General features: G+C 40.0%; 1 protein-coding gene across 8 annotated transcripts in view; it reads left to right on the top strand.

The window, feature by feature from the left end:
* The first annotated feature begins 1,816 nt into the window (after nt 1–1,816).
* The window catches only part of UAP1 (UDP-N-acetylglucosamine pyrophosphorylase 1), a 36,118-nt gene continuing 15,362 nt past the window's right edge, over nt 1,817–22,572 (top strand). The window contains exons 1-6 of one of the 8 annotated variants that reach the window (XM_032291570.1): nt 1,817–2,141; nt 2,834–2,945; nt 6,392–6,728; nt 16,700–16,904; nt 19,320–19,495; nt 21,165–21,337. In XM_032291570.1, the coding sequence (XP_032147461.1) occupies nt 6,449–6,728; nt 16,700–16,904; nt 19,320–19,495; nt 21,165–21,337 (834 nt within the window). In that variant the 5' untranslated portion in view covers nt 1,817–2,141; nt 2,834–2,945; nt 6,392–6,448. Of the gene's footprint in view, nt 2,142–2,830; nt 2,946–6,391; nt 6,729–16,699; nt 16,905–19,319; nt 19,496–21,164; nt 21,338–22,572 lie in introns of all 8 variants that reach the window. The other 7 variants (XM_032291566.1, XM_032291565.1, XM_032291568.1 and 4 more) reach the window with 7 other exon arrangements.

Raw genomic sequence — 22,572 nt, 5'->3', positions numbered from 1 at the left:
TTGGTGTAATGTCAAAAAAATCATAGTTAGAGCATCCTTGCCTTGTTTTCTTCAATCATCTCTTAAAAGACAATGCATATAAAAAGTATTTTGAAGGACAGAAATAACTCTAATGTGAGAAATTTCTGGACATTTAGCTGGTGAGATGAGATTATGACCCCTTTTATGCCTAGTAACCAGAATAACAAACAAACAGATGAAACTTTAGCAACAAAAGGTAAAAGTACAAATTTGATTTTATAGTAGTTCATTAAAAACATTTGAGTGGGACCTCAGTTTTACCTTTTTTCTTTAAAAGATTTCTAACTAATAATTTTGCTCTTTACACAGTCATTCATCTAAGACTTATAGAATGCCTATAATATTCCAGACATTATCTTAGGTTCTTTCTCATTTTTTACTACACCCATGTGAAATAGGTATTAGTCTCATTTCATAAAAGGACATTGGAGTTTGGAGGGGTTAAATGACTTACCCAAAGTCACACAGTTAGTAAGGGTAGACTGATTTTGAATCTGGGTCTCCTAGTTTGAATTTTTATAAGTACTTAATAATAAATAATAGCTAAAAGTTATTTAGTGTTTACTCCGTTTTACATACTTTCAATCGATAGGTTTAATACAACTACCAAATGGCATTTTCATCTTTATTTTATTGTGTTTTTTTATAGATGAGAAAACTGACACACAAGTAGCTTGCCACAGATCACAAGCAATAAAGAAGGTGAGACTGTCTTCAGATCCTATGGTTAAGAAACCAGTCACTACACTATTCTTTCAAAGAAATGAATGAAGTTCTAGGATCATGAGAGATGGAGAGTATTCAATCTCCTGAATGTAAATTACCAGCATTATTTACCAAGTTTAGGTTTTTCCTGTTACTTGATTAAATTGATAAAGGAAATGAAAAGGCCTTTGCACTCAAGAAAGTGGAAGAAAGGCACCTAAATGCCTGAATCTCTTTATGATAGGTGCTATGTTAAATCTAGGTATTTTTGGTTTTTCAACATATCGTACTTCTTGCAAAAACTGCAAAATGCAACACAACTTTAAATGTAAACATAGCTTCTAAGTGCACAGGGTTGAACATATAATAATCTGTGTGTGCACACCCACACTAGGTTATGCAACAGGAGTATAAACACTGGTCCTGGAATGGCCTGGGAGGTCATCGAGGCCCTCCACCATCTTCCTGCAGAGTACTGAGGCCTAGTGACCTTAAGACTGCAGACTCAATGATGAGTCCAGGCTTACACAAGCTTAGGTTAACTAATACCTTTGCTTGCATTTCCTCTCTCCTTTCCTATCTGTTTGTGCAAAAGTAAAAAGGCCCCGCTTCACTTTCTTGGGAGCCAAAACACCACCAGAGAGCGAGTTTGGGGCCTGGCCAGATATCTTGCGAACTGCACACAAAATAACTAGCCCAAGGACAGGGAGCGCGCCAGGCCCGCTCAGAAGGTTTCTCCGCAGAAAAATCCGCCGCTCTTTCCCAACCACCCGCGTGGGTGGCTCTGAAATCCGTCACCTTGGGGACACAGCTCCCCGCCCATCTCTGTGGCCCGCTTGTGCTTAGTGCCGCTGGGCCCACTAAGAGCCTTGGACTCGCACCTCCCAGTACAACCTAGGGACGTCAGGGCTCCTGGGACCCACTAGGCGCTCTTGGCCGGCCCGGACCTGGCCCCTCCTAACGGACCCAACTGACATTCCCCTCGCCCGCCCCAGCTAGTGCGCTGGAGAAGCCGGGCCGCCCGCTGACTGCGCTCCAGGACCATCCCCATTGGGCCAGAGGATGAGTGACGCATTAGGCCCCGCCCCGCCCCGACGGGCCCCTCTCTTCACGCTCGGCCCCTACCGCCTAGCCCCGCCCCGGCGCCCAAGGCCGCGCCCGCCTGTTCTCCTTCGCTCTCGGCGCTGACGTGTCTAGGCTGTAGGGTTCCACTCCTCCCCGCGCCAGCAGCCACTCGTCGTGGCAAGAGGGGCGGGGTGGCCGGGGCTGGCGTTCCTCTTCGCCCCCGCTCCCGGCCCGCCCCCACGCCGCGGCCCCCCGGATGAGGGTATATATTCGCAGCGGGCGCGGGACGCAGATGAGTGGCCGCGCGGAAGGAGCCGGAGCCGGGCGGAGCTGGCGTTGTGCTGAAGAAGGTGAGGGGCTCCCAGCCCAGCGAGGGGACGGCGGGCCCGGGACCGGGGCAGCGGGGGCCCTGGTCCCGCCGCTCACACGGCCACGCGCGCAGACGTGGACACGCGTCGCACGAACGTGCACAGCGCGGGCAGCGGAGCACACGCCGAGGAGCCTCCCGTCCGCCCGCACACACACACACCCCAGCCTGTGCGCCCCGCGGTCGCACCCCATCCTCCGCCACCCCGCTGGAGGTTGTGGATGGAGGGCCGGGGATGGGATGAGCGCGCCCCAGATGGACTAGGGGCGTTGTGGGAGGAGGTCTGGGCCAGTGTCTGGAGACCTAGGAGGTTGTCTAGGTGTGTGGGGTTGGGAGTGGGGCCTCTCCCGGGTGGGCAGTAGAGACCTCCAGGCTCTCAGGCTGGGGCCTCGTGGACGGTTATACCAAGTGTGCGGGCCTCCAGTGGGACAGGAGGTCGTTGGAACTGTCAGGTGGAAGCGAGTTGGTGTGTCTTGAATATATGAGGAAAAGAATTGAGAGCTCTGACAAGGACTAGGAGATACCTTTGGAGGACAGGACAGTGGGGCAAATCCTCTTAGCTTGCCACTTTCTTGCTTTCTTTTTTTTTTTTTTTTTTTTTTGGTTTGATTTGTCTTGATACTGGTAATGAGAGAGGATTGAAATTTCTGGGTTTCCTCTTTCTTGGCCCAGCAGAAGGATGGTATTGGAGGGCTGAGCACACATATGTTGAACATATGGCAGCCTGAAGTTTGGCCTGACGCTGTGCTACATTTATTTCTACATGGTTTATGAAATCTGAAATCAGGTAATAGTGATTATGCTCATATGTGTGTGTCATTTGGTGTTGCAAAAGTTTAAAGACTTTTAGGTGAAATTCACTGGGTGTGGACCCAAGAGTTTGCAGTTGTCTATTCCTTCACTCTTAGTCAGTTGGCTCACTTAGCTGGAACTAAGAAAGACTTCATAGGCTGTGCTGCCTGCCAGGCATTTATAGGATTCAGTTGGTGGTTATGTCTTAACTCTACTGTTTTTAAAAAGCTTTAAAGAGGTTTACTTACTAATTTTGAGGGCATACATATACCAGCAGAGATAGGGGCCAGGTGGGGGAGGCCAGAAAATGAGGGAAAAATACTGGATTTCCTTCATGCTGGTATTTAAATCTAATAAAAATATATTTGATAATATTTGATAATGGTAGACTTATTACCAAATTTGTCATTTATTTTGATGCAGATGCATTAGGCTATGGGCATGTACCGAGTTTTGTCATAATTTCTAGAGCAGATTTTCAACTTTTTCAGATTTTGGTTGTCAAAATAAAAATCTGTATCTCTTAATTCTTCTATTCGTTGCTGCTTACCATTACACACACGTGCCTCTAAGCAGCGTTAATGGGAAATATGGTACTATTTTTGTGGCATGGAGGTGCTTATATCTGCCTCAAATTAATATCACAGATAAATTATGGTTGTCCAAAACTCAAGTATGGTGGTTGTATTCTGAACATTATACAACATGTAAATGAACACGTGACCAGTTATCAAAGTTTATGAGGTATCTTATTTGCATGGATTCATTTTCCCAAGTGTCTGAAGGCGGATGAGTATCTAATGACCTTTTAGGAGGAACTTTTAGGAAAAGTTTGTTTTATATCTTAAAATGTTTTAATAATATGTTTGTGTATGCCTTTTAGCAGACAGAGCACTTTTTACTCTTGACTCTCTTGAAGGCATGTGAGAAAGGTTGGTTGTCTTATATTCATGAGGAAATACATGTACAGGAAGGTAAAATGATTGCGTAGAATCAAATGATGGAGAAGAACCAAGAACAAGGACTTCCTATTCTTTGGTTATCTGATTCACTGCTGATCTTCCCACTACAATGTACTCCCTTAAATCAGAGGCAAAGCAGTAGCATAAATGAGGTCTTGGGAAAAGCAGCATTCCTTGGAAAATAGTTTAATGTAAATCTGTTCCACTCAAGTGTCTTTTTTTTTTTGAGATGGAGTTTTGCTTTTGTTGCCTAGGCTGGAGTGCAAGGGCCTGATTTGCAACCTCTGCCACCCAGGTCAAGCAATTCTCCTGCCACAGCCTTTGGAGTAGCTAGGATTGCAGGCATGTGCCACCATGCCTGGCCAATTTTGTATTTTTAGTAGAGATGGGTTTTCTCCATGTTGGTCAGGCTGGTCTCCATCTCCTGAACTCAGGTGATCTGCCCACCTCAGCCTCCCCAAGTGCTGGGATTACAGGTGTGAGCCACCGCACCCAGCTCAAGTGTCTTTTTTAATATGATTTTTAAAAATTAAAAAAATAATAGCAACATGACTCTTGAAACCTATGTAAATCAATAGGAATGCCTTTTAATACCATAATGAACATTCAAAGCTAAGTACGTATTGTTATTATCACGTCAGGGAACACACAAGCTAGACCTGAGCTTGTAAATGGTGTTTGATGTTTAATGATCCTCGTGAAGTAGAGACTATTATTAATCTCATTTGACAGATAAGGTAACTGAGGCATGGGGAAATTAAGTGGCTCAGCTGAGCCTAGAATTGTGCTCTGAACTACCATGTGTATTACTTTGCACTGTTCTTACAGGAGGAGAAGATTTGGGCTGTTTTTTTGGTACCTACTTTTTCCCTCTGTCCCTCACATGGAAGCAGTTATAATGTAGTGATGATTCTTTACAGTGACCCTCAGATTTATTCCTTTCACTCTTATTTTCTCTGCCACTAATCTGGTGAGACCTTTGGTATTTCTTACTGCAATTGTCTTTTAACTGTTTTTAACTGGTATTTCTTACTGTAATTTTCCTGGTTCTGGTTGTTCCTCCTTACAATCTATTGTATGCCATTGCTCTTTTCTCTCATCTCTTTAAAGCATGGTAACATTGCCCTGTTTGAGAATCTACTGTTGGCTTTCTATTACTGACTCTGTGAAGTCTGAATTTTTTTGCTTAGTTTTCAAGGCTCTTCATGATCTAGCCCTACACTAGGCCATTTTCTATCGTTTGTCATGATGTTCACCTTACTGCTTTCCGTCCCACACATGCTTGCTCCTCATGGCCACCAGGCTCTGCTTGTTTCCTAATCTTTTAATTTTTTTGAGACAGGATCTTCTGTCTCCAGCCTGGAGTGCAGTGACGTAATTATGCCTCACTGCAGCCCCAACCTTTCAAATTCAGGTGATCCTCCACCTCAGCCTCCCAAGTAACTGGCACTGCGTGCGTCACCACCCCTGGCTAATTTTTGTATTTTTGATAGAGGTGGGGTTTTGCCATGTTGCCCAGGCTGGCCTTGAACTCCTGAGCTCAGGCAATTCACTTATTCCAGCCTGTACCAGGATTACAGTTGTTTTGAGCTACCACACATGGTCTCTAATCTTATCTATATAGCCTGCCCAACCCTTATCACACAGCTAGGTTTTGCCTCTTTGTGAACTTTCTAGATAACACCTGTCTCCTCTCAGAGCATTTGTCTATATTGAGTGAGTAGATTAAATATTTACTCATTTTCTTACTCTTTAGCACTATGAAGTTTAATATTTTACTATATTATCACAGAATGCTCTTTAGAAAACATTTGTCTTATTCACTGACTATTATATGTGTATTGCTTGTCTCTTTAAGGAGGGTCCAAGTTTTTAGTGAGTAGAGAAAATAGATGTGTTATTATTGCTTCTTTGCAGAAGTTGCTAATGAAATGAAATGTATTTTTCCTGATTATAGGTGGTTCTGTCTTCCTGAATATTTCAGTATACTGACTATAAGAAAGCATAGTAGTATCTCTATCATTAGAGATACAAGGAGAGCATTGAAATATTAAGCAGTCAGGTGTTCTTTCCGTGGTAGCTTAGTGGTCAAAGGAGTAATACAGAGAAAATTAAACATGGTAAAGAGTGTGAGCCTTGTCGTCAGGCTGCCTGGGTTCATATCCCAGCTCCACTCATTGGTAAGATTGCTTAGCCTCTCTGCCTGTCTTCTCAACTGTAAAGAAGTGGTAATAATAGTGCCTATGCCATAGAGTTGTTGAAAATTAAACAAGACGTGAAGGTAAAGTACTTAGAAGTGCCTGGTACATATTATTGTCTTACAGGTATGATCCCTTACAAATATTGAGTGATGGAAAAGCAGAAGTTAATTTCTTTAACATCAAGTTTTAAAAATATTCTTATTTTTAGAGGGGAAAAAAACCTCTCTCAATTTTGGAGGTTGGATTTTGACATGCTGTTAATTACTTTTCTCTTTTAGGTTTACAGGTACATAAATTACACCCCTGTTTTCACAAAGCTTGGCTATTAGAGCATTATGAACATTGATGACCTCAAACTCAGGTTGTCCAAAGCTGGGCAAGAACACCTACTACGTTTCTGGAATGAGCTTGAAGAAGCCCAACAGGTAGAGCTTCATGCAGAGCTCCAGGCCATGAACTTTGAGGAGCTGAACTTATTTTTCCAAAAGGCAATTGAAGGATTTAACCAGTCCTCTCAGCAAAAGAATGTGGATGCACGAATGGAACCTGTGCCTCGGGAGGTGTTGGGCAGTGCTACAAGGGATCAAGATCAGCTCCAGGCCTGGGAAAGCGAAGGTACTGGGCATGTACATATTTGTTCTGAAGTTTATTTGAGATATACTAAAATTGTCAGGTAGCTGGATCGTGTAACTATTATTTTGATTTGTACTACATTAAACCAGGTGACCCCGCAGAAAGTGACAGATTGTCTTTTCATTTTTGATGCTCCATTCAAGGCTTCTCTCATTCAAATCTTAATTTGCCTCCAGTCTTTCCCTCCTCAATTTCCATACTTCTGCTAGATTTCTTTTCCTGAAGTTAAATACACAACTTAAATACTTAAGTTTAAGCTGGCTTAATCTTTAAACCTGCCCTAACTTGACCCTAACCCATATTTTTCAACCAGCATTTTAGCTAACCAAATAATTCACCTTTCCCTGAACATGGTATCATGCCTTCCCTGCCTTTGCTTATGTTTATCCTTGGCTTGATGTGGCCTTTGCCCTTTCTCTGCCTAGCTAGGTCACCTTGTAAGGTCATCTCTTGGAGTTGTACAGTGCAATAGTCTGCCACTTCAGGAATTTACACTCATTCATTAAGGTTCACCACACGTAGTATTTGATCTATGACCTTTTCTTCGGTGTCCCAAGTTAGAAGTAGTTGTTCATGCTTTTATTTCATTCTAGCTTATCATAAGAGTTGTTTAACTTTTGTCTTTCTCAATACATTGTAAGTTCTTGAAGAGCAGCCCATGTATTAGTTGTCTCTGTATGTCACATAACATTTAGAACAGTTTTATTGTTATAAGTTGATCAATAAGTGTTTGTTGAATTGCCCCAATGCTTTTCATTCTAAACCATATAAAAAAATCTGTCGCCGTAACCTAATACTTATTTGTGCTTTTAAGAATGGCAGAATAGCTCAACTGTAGCTTTGGTGGAGCTGAAAGCTATGGTTTTTATAATCTGCTTCTCCTCTGTAGGTAAAATGTTGACTAAATATTGTAGCTGTTGCCCTGAGTGTTTGTACCTGATCCTTGTCAAATCTGGGCCTCATTTTCTCAACTGTGAATGAGAACTTGGGCAAATACTTCTCTTAACTTTTTAAAAGGCATTATTTTATTGCAAAAATAATATTGAAATGACAGATTGCCCATAATCTCATCAAAGCTATATTTTGTATTTGCTCACATTACCACCTAGTACTTGATTGTATACATATTTTTTTGTTTCTTTGTTTCCGAGACCGTTTCGCTCTGTTGTCCGGGCTGGAGGGCTGGAGTGCAGTGGTGTGATCTCATTCACTGGAACCTCTGCCTTCCAGGCTTAAGCGATTCTCCTGCCTCAGCTTCCCGAGTAGCTGGGATTACAGGTGCACACCACCATGCCCAGCTAAGCTTTTGGTATTTTTAGTAGAGATGGGTTTCACCATGTTGGCCAGGCTGGTCTTGAACTCTTGACCTCAAGTGATCTGCCCACCTTGGCCTCTGAATTACAGGCATGAGCCACTGTGCCTGGCTGGATTGTATATATATTTGATGTCATAGATGTGCGGTAATACTATACATCCAATCTTATGGTATGTATTTGCTCTACACCTTGGCTATTTTTATTTTGTTTTCCACTCTTTGGCATCCTCCTGCCTCCTGTAAAAAGAAAGATTATTGGCACTATCAACCTTCTGTATACCTTTCTCTTTCTCCAGGCTCATAAATTTACTGATTTTCAAAGGGTGTTCCAAAGAACCCCAGGGTTTTCACTGCTAGGGAAGCTGCCTCTTATAGGGAGGGGGGAGCAGATACTAAACTGGTAGGACTCCAACCCCTTTATCCTCCACCATGAGTAGTTCTGCTTTTTTCTGTTCAGTGTATTTGATCTTTACATGAGGTTTTATTTAAAAGAATTTAGAGGTTTAAAAATAGTTTGAAAATAATTGAATCTTCTTTGAGAAGGTGCTTTCCAGATGTAAAATGCTTGATAGTAGCTATCCTAGCTTTTTACTTAAAATAGGGCTTTGTCACTAAGATGTGAGAGAATGATGCCTAGATGTATCCTTGGGAATGAAGAGTTTCAATGATACCATGACTTCGTTACTTTGGATTCACAAATCTTTCCCTCCTTCCCTGGGTTTCAAAAAGGCTACCATTCCAAGCCAAAAGCCACACAGTCCTTTCTTTACCCTCTAGTATCCCAGTTGCCTGTATTTTTCCTTGGGATTTTAAGGGGGTGAAGTCTTAGTAATAACTCTAATGGAAAGTCAAAGCTTTGACCTTGTGTAATGGGGAACATAAGCCACAGTTAAGATACCCTATAATTTGAGTCTTCTTTATGGCCTTTTTGTTGGACTAAGTGGAGCTAGTCTACAGTTACGACTTTTCATGTAAACTAAAATCCAGAACTATTAGAACCAAGTATAGCATAACACAGTACAAACTTCCTTTTGGCTTAGTGTCAAGTGAAAGATATTTATTTGTAGCTTAAACAGTAAGGGTGGAGACGGAGACTTTATGTTGACATTATATCCTTTTCACTTAGCCAGAAACTGCCATGTGTCTGCAAATTCATAACAAAATGAAGTTTCTGCAGTAAGTTATCAAAGGGAAGAGAAGCCACTGGGACGATTATGGCATTGTATTTCAGGTAGCAGGAGGATCCTGGTAATTGTATCAATGACATTTTTTTACCCCTAACACCCGTAGAATGGGGGAATAAAACCATTGTCCAATAATTGCAAAGTATTTGGTAATTATTCAGATGATAACGGACATTTTTACAACTAGAGTGAAAAATTATTTCTGAAGGAAGAATGTAAGTGATCACTGTGCTCCTTGTTAAAGAGAGATCTTGCTTTAATTCTTGAAGTTTTCTGGCCAGTTGTAGAAAATGAAGAGGAGCAACTAGAAAATCTTTATTTTACAAAGCTGAGATCTTGAAAGAGAAGTAATTAGCAGCCCTGACGAGGCCGGGTGCGGTGGCTCACCCCTGTAATCCCAGCACTATGGGAGGCTGAGACGGGCAAATCACTTGAGGTCAGGAGTTCGAGACCAGCCTGACCAGCTTGGTGAAATCCCATCTCTTTAAAAAAAAAAAAAAGAAGCTTTGATGAGAATCTGTAATTTTGGTAAAGATTTGGTAAATTTGGTAAACACTGGAAAAACCTGTTTGCTTGATAAAAATTCTTCTTCTTTATTAAAACAAATGCATGCTTATTTGAACACAAATCTATCAGTCTTATAGTATCTAATTACTATTCAGTCTTAGCCTTTTTTGCCTACGAGACATTTTCCTATTAATCATAATGATGCTTCTCTACCATATAGCACTATTGTAGAAAAGTAAATGGATTGTTTAGAAGAAATACATTCTTTTTTTTTTTTTGAGATGGAGTCTCGCTCTGTCACCCAGGCTGGAGTACAGTGGTGTGATCTTGGTGTACTGCAAACTCCACCCTAGGTTTAAGCAATTCTCCTGTGTCAGCCTCCCAATAACTGGGATTACAAATGTCTGCCACCACACCTGGCTAATTTTTGTATTTTTAGTAGAGGCAGGGTTTAATTTCCTAATTGTCACATGGATTTAAATACATTTATAATTAGTTAACATTTTTCAGGTAGGTGCTGTGCTCAGCTCACATGTTGGTCAGGCTAGTCTCGAGCTCCCGACCTCAAGTGATCTGCCCACCTCGGCCTCCCAAAGTGCTGTTATTACAGGCGTGAGCTACCTTGCCCGGTCCAAGAGGTATATTCTTAACATTATCTCCTCTTCATTTTCTTAAATCTAGGATATTGATGTTTTTAATATATTTGTTTTATTTTGAAAGTAATACATGTTTATTTTAGAGAAACTGCAAAATACTAAACATTACAAAGGAAAAAATACAAATCTCTGTAATTCCACCATACAGATACTTGATAGTAATATTTTATAGTATTTTCTTTCACATACACACATATGCATATCTTGGGGTTGTGGTTTGTGTTTAGTTTTGTAGCCTGCACAAGCATTTGTTATCATGAAAAATGTCAAGGCTATTTTGAAACAAATAGTTAGCTGCAAAATCAGTATAGTGAACCCCCACATAAGTCACCTTGATTAAAAGTTAAGGAATTTTTGCTCCTTTTGCTTTCTCTCACCCTCTTTTTTTTTTTTTTTTTTTCCTTTGCTGCAGTATTTTTTGGCAAATTCCAAACATCATTTTATTTTTATCCTCATATAGTTTGGTATCCATCTCTAAATATATGGGTGTTTTCTTACTAATCACATGCCATTGTTATACCTAGTGAAAATCATCTAATGGAATCTCTGTTACCTAAAACTGGTTCAGATAGAGATTTTTGTGATTAGGCTGCTTTTTGTGCTTAACCATTTTGGGGAAATATAGTTTCAGCGATAACTTGATTAAAAATTAAAGACTTAAATTATTCCCTCTGACTAACTTTCTTGGATAGCTTTCCTTTATTTCTACCAGTTGAATAGCCTGTTTACCCTACTCCACTTGTCCTGGAGTTCTGACAGTGCATTACTCCAAAAGGACCTGTGCTGTCTTCCTTGTTTCAGCACATGCCCAAATTAAAGTGTACAGGAGGAACGAGTCCAAGTAGGAAGTTATCCAGGAAGCATTTGACCTCTGACAGCCACTGTGAACTTTTCTCTCTGTTTTTTGTGAATGTTATCAGTAAAAGTGCTCAGATTTTCTTGGGCCTGCAATGCATGACTCTCCAGGGAGAGACATATACTCCAGCCTTGGAAATGTGTGAGTCTGGCTTGATTTTTTTTTTTTTTTTCCAACTTCTGATTTTTTTTTTTTTTTTTTGAGACAGAGTCTCGGCTCAGGCTGGAGTGCTGTGGCGCGATCTCAGCTCACTGCAACCTCTGCCTCCTGGGCTAAAGCAATTCTTCTGTCTCAGCCTCCCCAGTAGCTGGGATTATAGGCACCTGCCACCACACCCAGCTAATTTTTGTATTTTTAGCAGAGATGGGGTTTCACCATGTTGGCCAGAGTGGTCTCTAACTCCTGACCTCAAGTGATCTACCTAACTTGGCATCCCAAGTGCTGGATTACAGGTGTGAGCCACGTCCCAGGTGCTGGGATTTATAGGTGTGAGCCACTGTGCCTCGCTCCTTTTTTCAATTTCAATTTCAGTTTTGCCTGTGTTGAGTTCCCTTGGGTAGGAAAGGTATTAACTCTTATGTCTTATCATGGAGAGAGAGAAAGGGTGATTGATGAACTTTTCAGTGTTTTTCAGTAGTTCTGCAGAAGTAGCTTTAGGATAAAAATTTGTGATTTCCTAATTGTCACATGGGTTTAAATACATTTGTAATTAGTTGACATTTTTCAGGTAGGTGCTGTGCTGCCATATAAAATTTATGTTATGACAAACACAGCTTTAAATAATGTATAATTGCCATATAACCAAAAAGGCTTATTGACTTTTATGGGCCCACTTAATTCAAAACAGCATTTTATCTGTCATCATAAGACAGATACTAGTTTATGTGGTACATACTTTTGATAAACATTGCAGCTTTATTGTAGTAACAGAGCTGAAGTAGATGAGTACTGAGTACTTCAGCTAGTATACACACAATTTGATACTATGAACAATAGCTGTAGCTGCATTTCATTTGTGAATTACAGCTGGCCTTGATTCTCCAGGGACTGCTGCCTTTTCTCTTGTTTTTCGCTGTTTGCTCATAAGTGAGATGTGTAAACAGGAAGAAGTTAATGCAGAACCTTTTTATTGCAAATATATGTGGATTGTGTTGTAGTTCATTATAATAGTTGTGGTTAGACAGAGATGAGATGTAAATGGATATCTACCTGGTAAAGTACATCTGGTTGGCATCATCTCAGTGCCATTGTTAAGTGGTAACCGGACTGGTTATCAGGTTCAGAGATGGAAAGAAGCACTGAAGAGTGAGCAGGAGTTGAGGAAACAAACACGTGCCATTTATCTGAATAAAGAGTGAGGCCACTGTGAGCTGCTGGCTAGCAAAACTTTTCATTTATTTATTTATTTTTGAGAAAGAGTTTTGCTCTTGTTGCCGAGGCTGGAGTGCAGTAGCACAATCGCGGCTCACTGTAACTTCTCCCTCCTAGGTTCAAGCAATTCTCCTGCCTCAGCCTCCTGAGTACAGGTGTGAGCCACCACACCTGGCTAATTTTTGTATTTTTAGTAGAGATGGAGTTTCACCAAGTTGGCCAGGATCGTCTTGAACTCCTGACCTTGTGATCCACCTGCCTCGGCCTCCCAAAGTGCTGGGATTACAGGCATGAGCCACCACGCCTGGCCTTGTTTTCTAGAAACCATAGTTTATTTGATATAATTCAGGAAATAACCAAATATAAAACAGTGTTCCCTTTAAATTTCTACATCTCAGTTATTTTGTATAGTGGTTATGGGTCTTGCTTAAGGCAAATGCAAACTCAGAATGGCTGTTAAAAATTTCAGTGTTTGGGAAGTTTTGGAGAATGTTGGTTCTTCTTGCTCAACAGTTTTTTTGTTAAGGATGGTGGGTAAGACAGACTGAAAACAAAAGGCAACACACTTCTGGTAGCAGGGTGGTATGGTGGTGAAGACGTCCTGGAGTCAGGTTCTAATCCTGATTGATATTTACTAGCTCTGTGACCCTGGGCGAGACTCTTAACTTCTCTGAGTATATTATCTCTAAAGTGGTGAAAATTACACAGTACCTGCCTCTTAGATTATAGTTACTGTTTTGGGTTCTATTTTGGTTACTCCTGATTTTATGTTCTTATTTTCAAATTCTTTGATGAAATACAGTTAAATGCTATGGAGTTAACAAGGACAATTCTGGTTTTAGGGAAGGAAGAAAGAAGATTTCTCAGGTAGCTAAGATCAGCTTCATATCAAAGGTGAAAATTATGAAAATATATAATGTGCTTTTGAGGTTTTAAATTGAAAAAATAGCTGGAATAGGCTGGGCATGGTGGGTCACGCCTGTAATCCCAGCACTTTGGGAGGCTGAGGTGGGCGGGTCACTTGAGCCCAGGAGTTCGAGACCAGCCTGAGCAGCGTGGTGAGACCCCAGTCTCCCATGCACCTGTAGTCTCAGCTACATGGGAGGCTGAGGTGGGAGGATCACTTGAACCCAGGAAGTGTAGGTTGCAGTGAGCCAAGATTGTGCCACTGTACTCCAGCCTGGGTGACAATGTGAGAGTCTGTCTCAAAAAAAAAAAAAAAAAAAAAATCAGAACTGGCTCTAAATTTATAATGGGCTTATTTTTCTTTATGTTGTTGACTTACTAGTGTATTAAAGAAAACCCAGTACATCGGCTGGGCACAGTGGCTCACGCCTGTAATCCCAGCACTTTGGGAGGCCGAGGCAGGCGGATCATGAGGCCAGGAGTTCGAGACCAGTCTGGCCAACATGATGAAACCCCATCTTTACTAAAAATACAAAAATTAGCTGGGTATGGTGGCAAGCCCCTGTAATCCCAGCTGCTCCAGAGGCTGAGGCAGGAGAATCGCTTGAACCCAGGAGGCGGAGATTGTGGTGAGCCACGATTGTGCCACTGCACCCCAGCCTGGGCAACAAGAGTAAAACTTCGTCTCAAACAACAACAACAAAACCAAATATATCAAAAACAAATAAAGCACAAAGTTGGTAAATGAAATAAACCCACATGACCCAAGGATTTTAAAATAATAATTGATAGTTGCCACCACTGCATCCTCTGTCTCAGCCAACAGTTGTGGTCGATGGCCAGGTTTGTTCACAAAATTGCCAAGAATTCTAATGAAAGTGTGAAACTCAGAAAACAAGAACAAAACCTTTTACCATGACTTTAATTTTATAGTTTTTCTAGCTTACCAGAGACCCAATTTCCACATAGCCTCTTCTCACAAGCTTCTCTGCCTTGTGGTATGGAGACTGTCCACTTTTGAATGAAAAGATGGGTCTTAGGAATGGATTATGGCAAGATTTTTTTTTCCTTTAATGCAGACTGAGAGCTCTTTTGTAGCTTTTATAGTTACATTTATTTGTATTTGGATCTCAAATCCATCTTTATTTTGGTTCAAAGAATAACATTTATTTTTCTTTTTTTTAGAGATGGGTTCTCCATGTTGGTCAGGCTGGTCTTGAACTCCTGACCTCAGATGATCTGCCCGCCTTAGCCTCCCAAAATGCTGGGAAGAAATAATATTTTTATTCCAGCATTATGCTTGATGACTACTTATTGCTGAATATTCAACTGGCAAAAATTGACAGCCTTCCAGACCAAAGAAATAAATCAGTAATGAAAATACTCTGAGTCTTACATTCTTCTGAGCTGGCATAGATGGCCTGTTTTTGAAAAATGCATTTTATTTATTTATGTATTTTTGAGATAGAGTCCTGCTCTGTCGCCTAGGCTAGAGTGCAGTGGACGATCTCAACTCACTGCATCCTTCACCTCCTGGGTTAAAGTGATTCTCCTGCCTCAGCCTCCTGAGTAGCTGGGATTACAGGTGCCTGCCACCATGCCTGGCTAATTTTTGTATTTTTAGTAGAGATGGGATTTTGCCATGTTGGTTAGTCTTGTCTATAACTCCTGACCTCAGGTAATCCTCCCACTTCAGCCTCCCAAAGTGCTGGGATTACAGGCGTGAGCCACCATGCCTGGCCTAAAAAAATTCATTTTAATAAATTGTATTACTATATATTTACATCTGCATGTAGTAAAATGCGCTAGTTTTTTTGTTTTGTTTTGTTTTGTTTTGTTTTTGAGATAATCTCACTGTCACCCAGGCTGGTGTTCAGTGGCAAGTTCTTGGCTCACTGCAACCTCCGCCTCCTAGGTTGAAGCAATTCTCTGCCTCAGACTCCTGAGTAGCTAGGATTACAGGCACATGCCACCATGCCTGGCTAATTTTTTGTATTTTTAGTAGAGACGGGGTTTTGCTATATTAGCCAGGTTGGTCTGTTCTTGAATTTCTGGCCTCAAGTGATCTGCCTGCTTTGTAGTTATATGTTTTTGTTTTTTGTTTGAATCTCGCTTTGTTACCCAGGCTGGAGTGCAGTGGCGTGATCTCAGCTCACTGCAACCTCTGCCTCCTGAGTTCAAGTGATTCTCCTGTTTCAGCCTACAGCTGTGCACCACCATGCCTGGCTAATTTTTGTATTTTTAGTAGAGACGGGTTTTGCCATGTTGGCCAGGCTGGTCTCAAACTCTTGACCTCAGGTGATCCACCCGCCTCAGCCTCCCAAAGTGCTGGGATTACAGGGGCGAGCCACTGTGCCCAACCAATTTCATGTTTTAACAAATGTATACCCATGTAACTACCATCCCAATCAACATAGCACATTTTCATCACGCTACAAAGACTTCTGATGCCCTTTGCAGGTGATATCCCAAGTTCATTCTGTTGAGTTGGGTTTCAAACCAGAAATGCTAACTTCAGAGCCTGAGTTCTCAACCATTATACTTTACTGTTTTCCTAACTAAAAATTTCTTTTCTTTATATAGCTTACGTGCTATACTTGCATGCTCATTAATTATCTATTATAGGCTGGAAGTAATTTGATTCTGTCGTCATTCATCCTGACTTTGATATTTTCTTTTGTTCTTTTTCTTGACTTGCCATATCTATTATTAGTCAAATTTTTGCAAAACATGTATAATATCTCTTGGTTCTTGCCTACTAACATTATCAGCAAGAAATATTTAGTTCATTAAAATACATTGTTCATTGTTTGGTATTTGGTTGGGTTATATAAATTTAATTGTTTTAATAATATAATTTTTTTTTAGCAAGATAGTCATCCACCATTCTATGTAGATCTGTGTTCTCTGTGCCTTATGTCAATAAGTCCCTATCTTGTTATTTCAGTCCCATGTTATCAATAAAAGCAGCAAGCAGCCTTTGGTCCAAGCCAGATTCTCTACCACTAGCCTGTACCCCAAATTAGCAAATGACCTCAGGACAAGGCAGCTGCATCACTTTACTTCCCTTTTGATGAGTCTTTGCTGCTGCCTATGTATAGTTAATACTAAATTGTTGAATTGTGGAGGTTTTGTGATACAAGTGTTTTCTTTTCTAGGACTTTTCCAGATTTCTCAGAATAAAGTAGCAGTTCTTCTTCTAGCTGGTGGGCAGGGGACAAGACTCGGCGTTTTATACCCTAAGGGGATGTATGATGTTGGTTTGCCATCCCATAAGACACTTTTCCAGATTCAAGCAGAGCGTATCCTGAAGCTACAACAGGTGGCTGAAAAATACTATGGCAACAAATGCATTATTCCGTGGTAAGATACGTCTCATTATTTTAGTGTGATTGAACATATATTGTTTTATAATATTCAAAATGCATATTCACTTTATTCATAAGCAGACATATTACTTGTTACTATTGATTTTCTTGGGAGGTGTACTTTATATATTAAAAGTAATATATATTATTGCTTGATAGATGACCACTGTTGACTTAATGAGCAACATATACTCACCACCAACTTTTATATTCCTGAGTAGCTTAAAGTACTCAGTGAGTTCTCTCCATCTAGAAAGTCATATTTTCAAGTACCAGGTTATTTAGCTCTCCCACACCCATGCCTCTTCCACATACACACCAGGCGAAAGCTGCATTGACTTCTGGGCCATACTCGTGTCCTCAGCCTCTGCTGGTATGCCGTATTCTCAGGTTCTCAGGGCCTCCACCTTGATTAGTGTTAGTTCCTTTTTTTTTTTTTTTTTTGAGACAGAGTCTGGCTCAGTCACCCAGGCTGGAGTGTAATGGTGCAGTTTCAGCTCACTGCCACCTTTGCCTCCTGGTCTCAAGCCATCCTCCTGCCTCAGCCTCCCCAGTAGCTGGGACTATGGGCACTCGCCACTGTGCCTGGCTAATTTTTTGTAGAGACATGGTTTCACTTGCTACCTAGGCTGGTCTCAAATTCCTGAGCTTAAGCAATCTGCCCACTTTGACCTCCCAAAATTCCGGGATTACAGGTGTGAGCCACTGTGTCTAGCTAGTGCTAGTTTCCTAGATCCTGCTTTGCTTTTTAGAAGTTTTTGGTTCAGCTCTTTGATCTCTTTCCCAGGGCAGTTTCGGAGATTAGCATGTTTTGAGGGGAATCTCAGCTGTGTGTTTGAGGTCCCCCAAGTCCCTGTCTTGTTATTTCAGTCCCATGTGATCAACAAAAGCTCCGCTAGTTCCTGTCCCCCAGCAGCAGCCTTTGGTCCAGGCCAGATTCTCCACTGCTAGCCCGTACCCCAAATCAGCAGATGCCCTCAGAACAAGACAGCTGTATAGACTCAGTTCTCTTTTAAAAGATTCTTTTTCTGGATGTTTAGTTCCAATCTGTTTTGCCTCTGAAGCTCTCTGATGCCTTTAAAAATATGCTTTCTGTAATTTTCCTAGCTTTTCTAGCTCTGCACACTATGAGTACTGGCCTGCTCTGAACTGTTTTGTTCATCTTGACTCCTGTGGGGGATTTGGAGGAACATCTGTGTTCTAAGTGGCCAACGTTCTACTTGCAGCCCTGGCCTCTTACTATTATGTTGAATTTTCTTCCCTCTCTTTCTTCCATCTCCTCACAACTCAGAATTTCTTTTCTTTTCTTTTTTTTTTTTTTTTTGAGACAGAGTCTTGCTCTGTCATCCAGGCTGGAGTGCAGTAAAGCGATCTCGGCTCACTGCAACCTTTGCCTCCCGGGTTCAAAAGTGATTCTCCTGCCTCAGCCTCCTGAGTAGCTGGGACCACAGGCGCATGCCACCACACCTGACTAATTTTTTTGTATTTGTAGTAGAGACAAGGTTTTACTGTGCTAGCCAGAATGGTATCGGATCTCCTGACTTTGTGATCTCCTCACACTCTGAAAGTGCTGGGATTACAGGCATGAGCCACCATGACTGGCCTTGTTCTTTTCTTAGGCAGAGAAGTTTAGCCACTTCTTTTGTCATCTTCCAAATATATCCAAACCTTTTGTACCTGCAGTTCAAAATACTCCGGATAATTTGTTAAACAGAAAGCTCCTGTGGTATGAAATGATACCATTTTGTTTATTTATTTAACAAATATTGAGTGCCTGTTTCTAGGTGTTGAGGATAAATCAGTAACCCAAACAGACAAAAATCTCTTCTTAAATGTAGTTTACATTCTGGTCAGGGCAAAAGCTACCACAGTCACTAATTATAGTTGTAGATATAATTTTTTTCTTCTTTGCCACACTAGCATGGGTTGGATTTTTGGGACAACAGAAAGTGTAATTATACTTTTATGATTTTTAAATGGAGAGTTGCCAGAGCCCAGATTGCATTTCAAATTTTAATAAAAAGAATCCCAAGAGATCATGAAACTATATTACAGTTGCCCTTTTCTGTCTGTTTACTCAGAATAGGAGTTTTAAATTTGAAATACACTTTCACAGAGTTCTAAAATGTTTACTTAAGCCATTTAATAGGTTCTCTGGAAGGAGGTGTGTTTAGTATGTTTAATATTGTTAAGTAGATTTATTTTATACATAAGGGTTGATGAAATTACTGAAAGAAATTCCCCTTGGGTAATAGCTAATAAATGTGTCTTACCCCAAAAAAAATGAAGGAAGTCAAAATAATGAGCAAGTGCTTTCAGAGATATCTTTAGCTTAGAAAATAGATAAAGCTTTATTTTGCCCTAATCTCCCTAGCACTATTGCTTAGAAGATGTAATTTTCTCTTGTAAGGTATATAATGACCAGTGGCAGAACAATGGAATCTACAAAGGAGTTCTTCACCAAGCACAAGTACTTCGGTTTAAAAAAAGAGAATGTAATCTTTTTTCAGCAAGGAATGCTCCCTGCCATGAGTTTTGATGGGAAAATTATTTTGGAAGAGAAGAACAAAGTTTCTATGGCTCCAGGTTTGTAATCATCCTTATTTAATGATGACTAGAAAGGATAATAACACAAATCATCAAATGTTGTTTTCTTTTTAACATGGTGATTTAGGTATTTAAAAATTAAAATTTATGTATTTTTTGCAGTTTGGAAATGATTTAAATAGATAAAAATGCCCATTGGTAGAATGGATACACTTGTTGTGAATGTCTGCTTTATGTAGCAATTCGAGCAGCGTTCAGGGTATTCATTCTCAAGTTATTTTATTTTTTATTTTTTTAAATTTTTGAGACAGAGTCTCACTCTGTTGCCCAGGCTGGAGTGCAGTGGCATGATCTTGGCTCACTGCAACCTTTGCCTCCTCGGTTCAAGCGATTCTCCTGCCTCACCTTCCTGTGTACCTGGGATTATAGGCACACACCACCACGCCTAGCTAATTTTTTGTTTTTTTAGTAGAGATGAGGTTTCACCACGTTGGCTAGGCTGGTCTCAAACTCCTGACCTCAAGTGATCCACCTGCCTTCGCCTTCCAAAGTACTAGGATGACAGGCATGAGCCACCGTGCCTGGCCATGTAGCAAATTCATGGCTAAATTATTTATTATAGTGAAAACTTGGAAACCATATGCTATTTAATAAATGAGAGGCTAAATTGTAGTTTATACATAGCATTAATTCTTAAATAGCATTAAAATCACTGGTGGCATTAAATGATAAAGATTATTTCAGTAGGTTAAGTAAGAGAATACAAAATGAAAAACTGTGTACAGCCTATGATTGGGGGCACTGCTTTGCACAATTCCAGGTAGTGCATACATATCACAGCTTGTTAAGGGAACCCACTAGAATTGGACAGTGTATTGCCTGTCTAGCCACATTCAGTGACTCTGAGTATAATCTCAATCTATAAAATTGAGATTTATATTTATGTGAATATATATTTATGACAGATTTATATTTATGTGAATCTGTACTTGTAGGAAAGGCTGAAAATAATATTAACAGTGGTGCTCTCTGGATGTAGGCTTTTATTTCATCTTAATTTTTTGGGTTAATGGAAGAGTTACTATTCTTAGCTGTATTTTGTGAAGTCCAATTTTTCATCATTTAAGCTCTGGCTAAGGTTGTTATTGGACAAAGTACATTAAAGCACCATTATAAATAGATGGAGAAAGAGGAGGCTTTATTTGTATCTAGTTTAAATCACCTTAGGCCTTCCTATCAATCTGTTTGTTTAACGAATGATTTGCTATAAAATACTTATGTATTTTTATTTCTGAGATGGGTGAAATTGTCGGCATTAGGGTTATAAATACAGAGCTAACTTGAATCATACAAATGTTAATAAAACTTGAAATTTTATGAAATAATCGTTGCCTGATAAAAGATTTTATATTGTACAATATATTACTAGAAGGGGCTGAGTTAAAAAATAAAAAAAGATACATTTTTTGGGGTTGCCTGATCTTACATTGATAGTGTTATTCTCTGAATAGTTAATGCTAAGTGACCTTCAAAATACTATAGTTTAATTTTTTTGATACCTGATTCCTTCCTTATAGATACTCAGTTTTCTTGCCTTTGTAACGTGAATTTTGGCTTTCAGGGATCTTAACCCCAGTTTTGAAACAATCTTTGTATTACCTGTATAATGGATTTTGGTGTGCTACTAATGGGCTATTTTATCTTCCAGATGGGAATGGTGGCCTTTATCGGGCACTTGCAGCCCAGAATATTGTGGAGGATATGGAGCAAAGAGGCATTTGGAGCATTCATGTTTACTGTGTTGACAACATATTAGTAAAAGTGGCAGACCCACGGTTCATTGGATTTTGCATTCAGAAAGGAGCAGACTGTGGAGCAAAGGTAATGCCTTTCTCAACTACGGTGAGGCTTTTGATGGCCTTTCTCTGTCATATATGCATTCCAGAAATCAAACCATGTTTATTAGGGTGATTTGAATATTTTAGAAACATTTACCTCTCTAAAATAACTAAACTGTCCCACACACACTTTTTTCCTTAAATTCACAAGACTTGATTCTAGGAGTAATGTTGTATACTTACCAATCACAAGTAAGAGTTTAAACGATGTGAGGATGATTTGCAAGTGCTTGGGAAAGTGGTCATCACTAGACCTGGGTTGGATTCATTAATTTCAAATTGTATTCAGTCAGATTAACCCACCTTTTTTCCTATGACAAAGTTATTTGAGTAGGTAAGGAAAATATGGTAGAAATAACAGATTTAGGCTTCCTAAGTCATGTGACAAGGTATCTCATGGTGTTCTTTTGAATAAGATGAAAATATGCAAGTTAGGGATAAGGACAATTAAAAAAATGAAAACCTCTGCTTGAAGGACCACACACAGACTCAGTTGGAGGGAGGTTTTTAATGATGTAATGGGTCTATTCTTGGCACTGTACTTTTCAGCACTTTTTTAGTTGCTTAGATGATGGCATGTCTTTATGGTAGCAAACAAAATATACGTTATAGCTAGAAATAAAATAGTAAACATACAAACTTTTAAAAACACTTTGTAAGACTTAAAAATATTGATATAAACATTGCTAGAAGTCTGTAAAGGTATCCATTTTCTGAAGTTCAGAGGCGATCAAATTTTAAAAAAATGTATCCATTTTTATCAAAAACAGTATAATACAATCCTAATCAAAATCATAGTGAGACTATTTTAGGAACACTTGACAGAATCATCACAAAGCTTAGAATAAACATGTAAAGGTGGCCGGGAAAATGTTGAAAAAGGGTGAAGATAAGGGAGGAAAGGGGACTGGAGACAAACTACCAAGCATTAAAAGGAATTATAATTTAGTAGAGTGTGGTACTGGAACCAGAATAGAATGACGGGTTAATGGAAATAGAGTAGGTCAGGCAAAAACACGGGTGTGTGTGTATAAGAACACATTAAATACGGCATTTCAAATTAGTATGAAAAATGAATGAAATAACTGGCTAAAAATAAGATCTCTCTGTCAAAGCTCATATAAAAATCAATTTTAGGTGGATTACACAGTTAAATATTTAAAAATGAAACCATAAATGTATTAGAAGAAAATTAGAATAATTTTATAATTATTCGAA

Source organism: Sapajus apella, unplaced genomic scaffold, assembly GCF_009761245.1.
Source record: "Sapajus apella isolate SASKATOON/1434 unplaced genomic scaffold, GSC_monkey_1.0 scaffold25, whole genome shotgun sequence".
In the NCBI taxonomy this organism is placed as follows: domain Eukaryota; kingdom Metazoa; phylum Chordata; class Mammalia; order Primates; family Cebidae; genus Sapajus; species Sapajus apella.
This window is presented reverse-complemented; position numbering and strand designations above follow the sequence as displayed.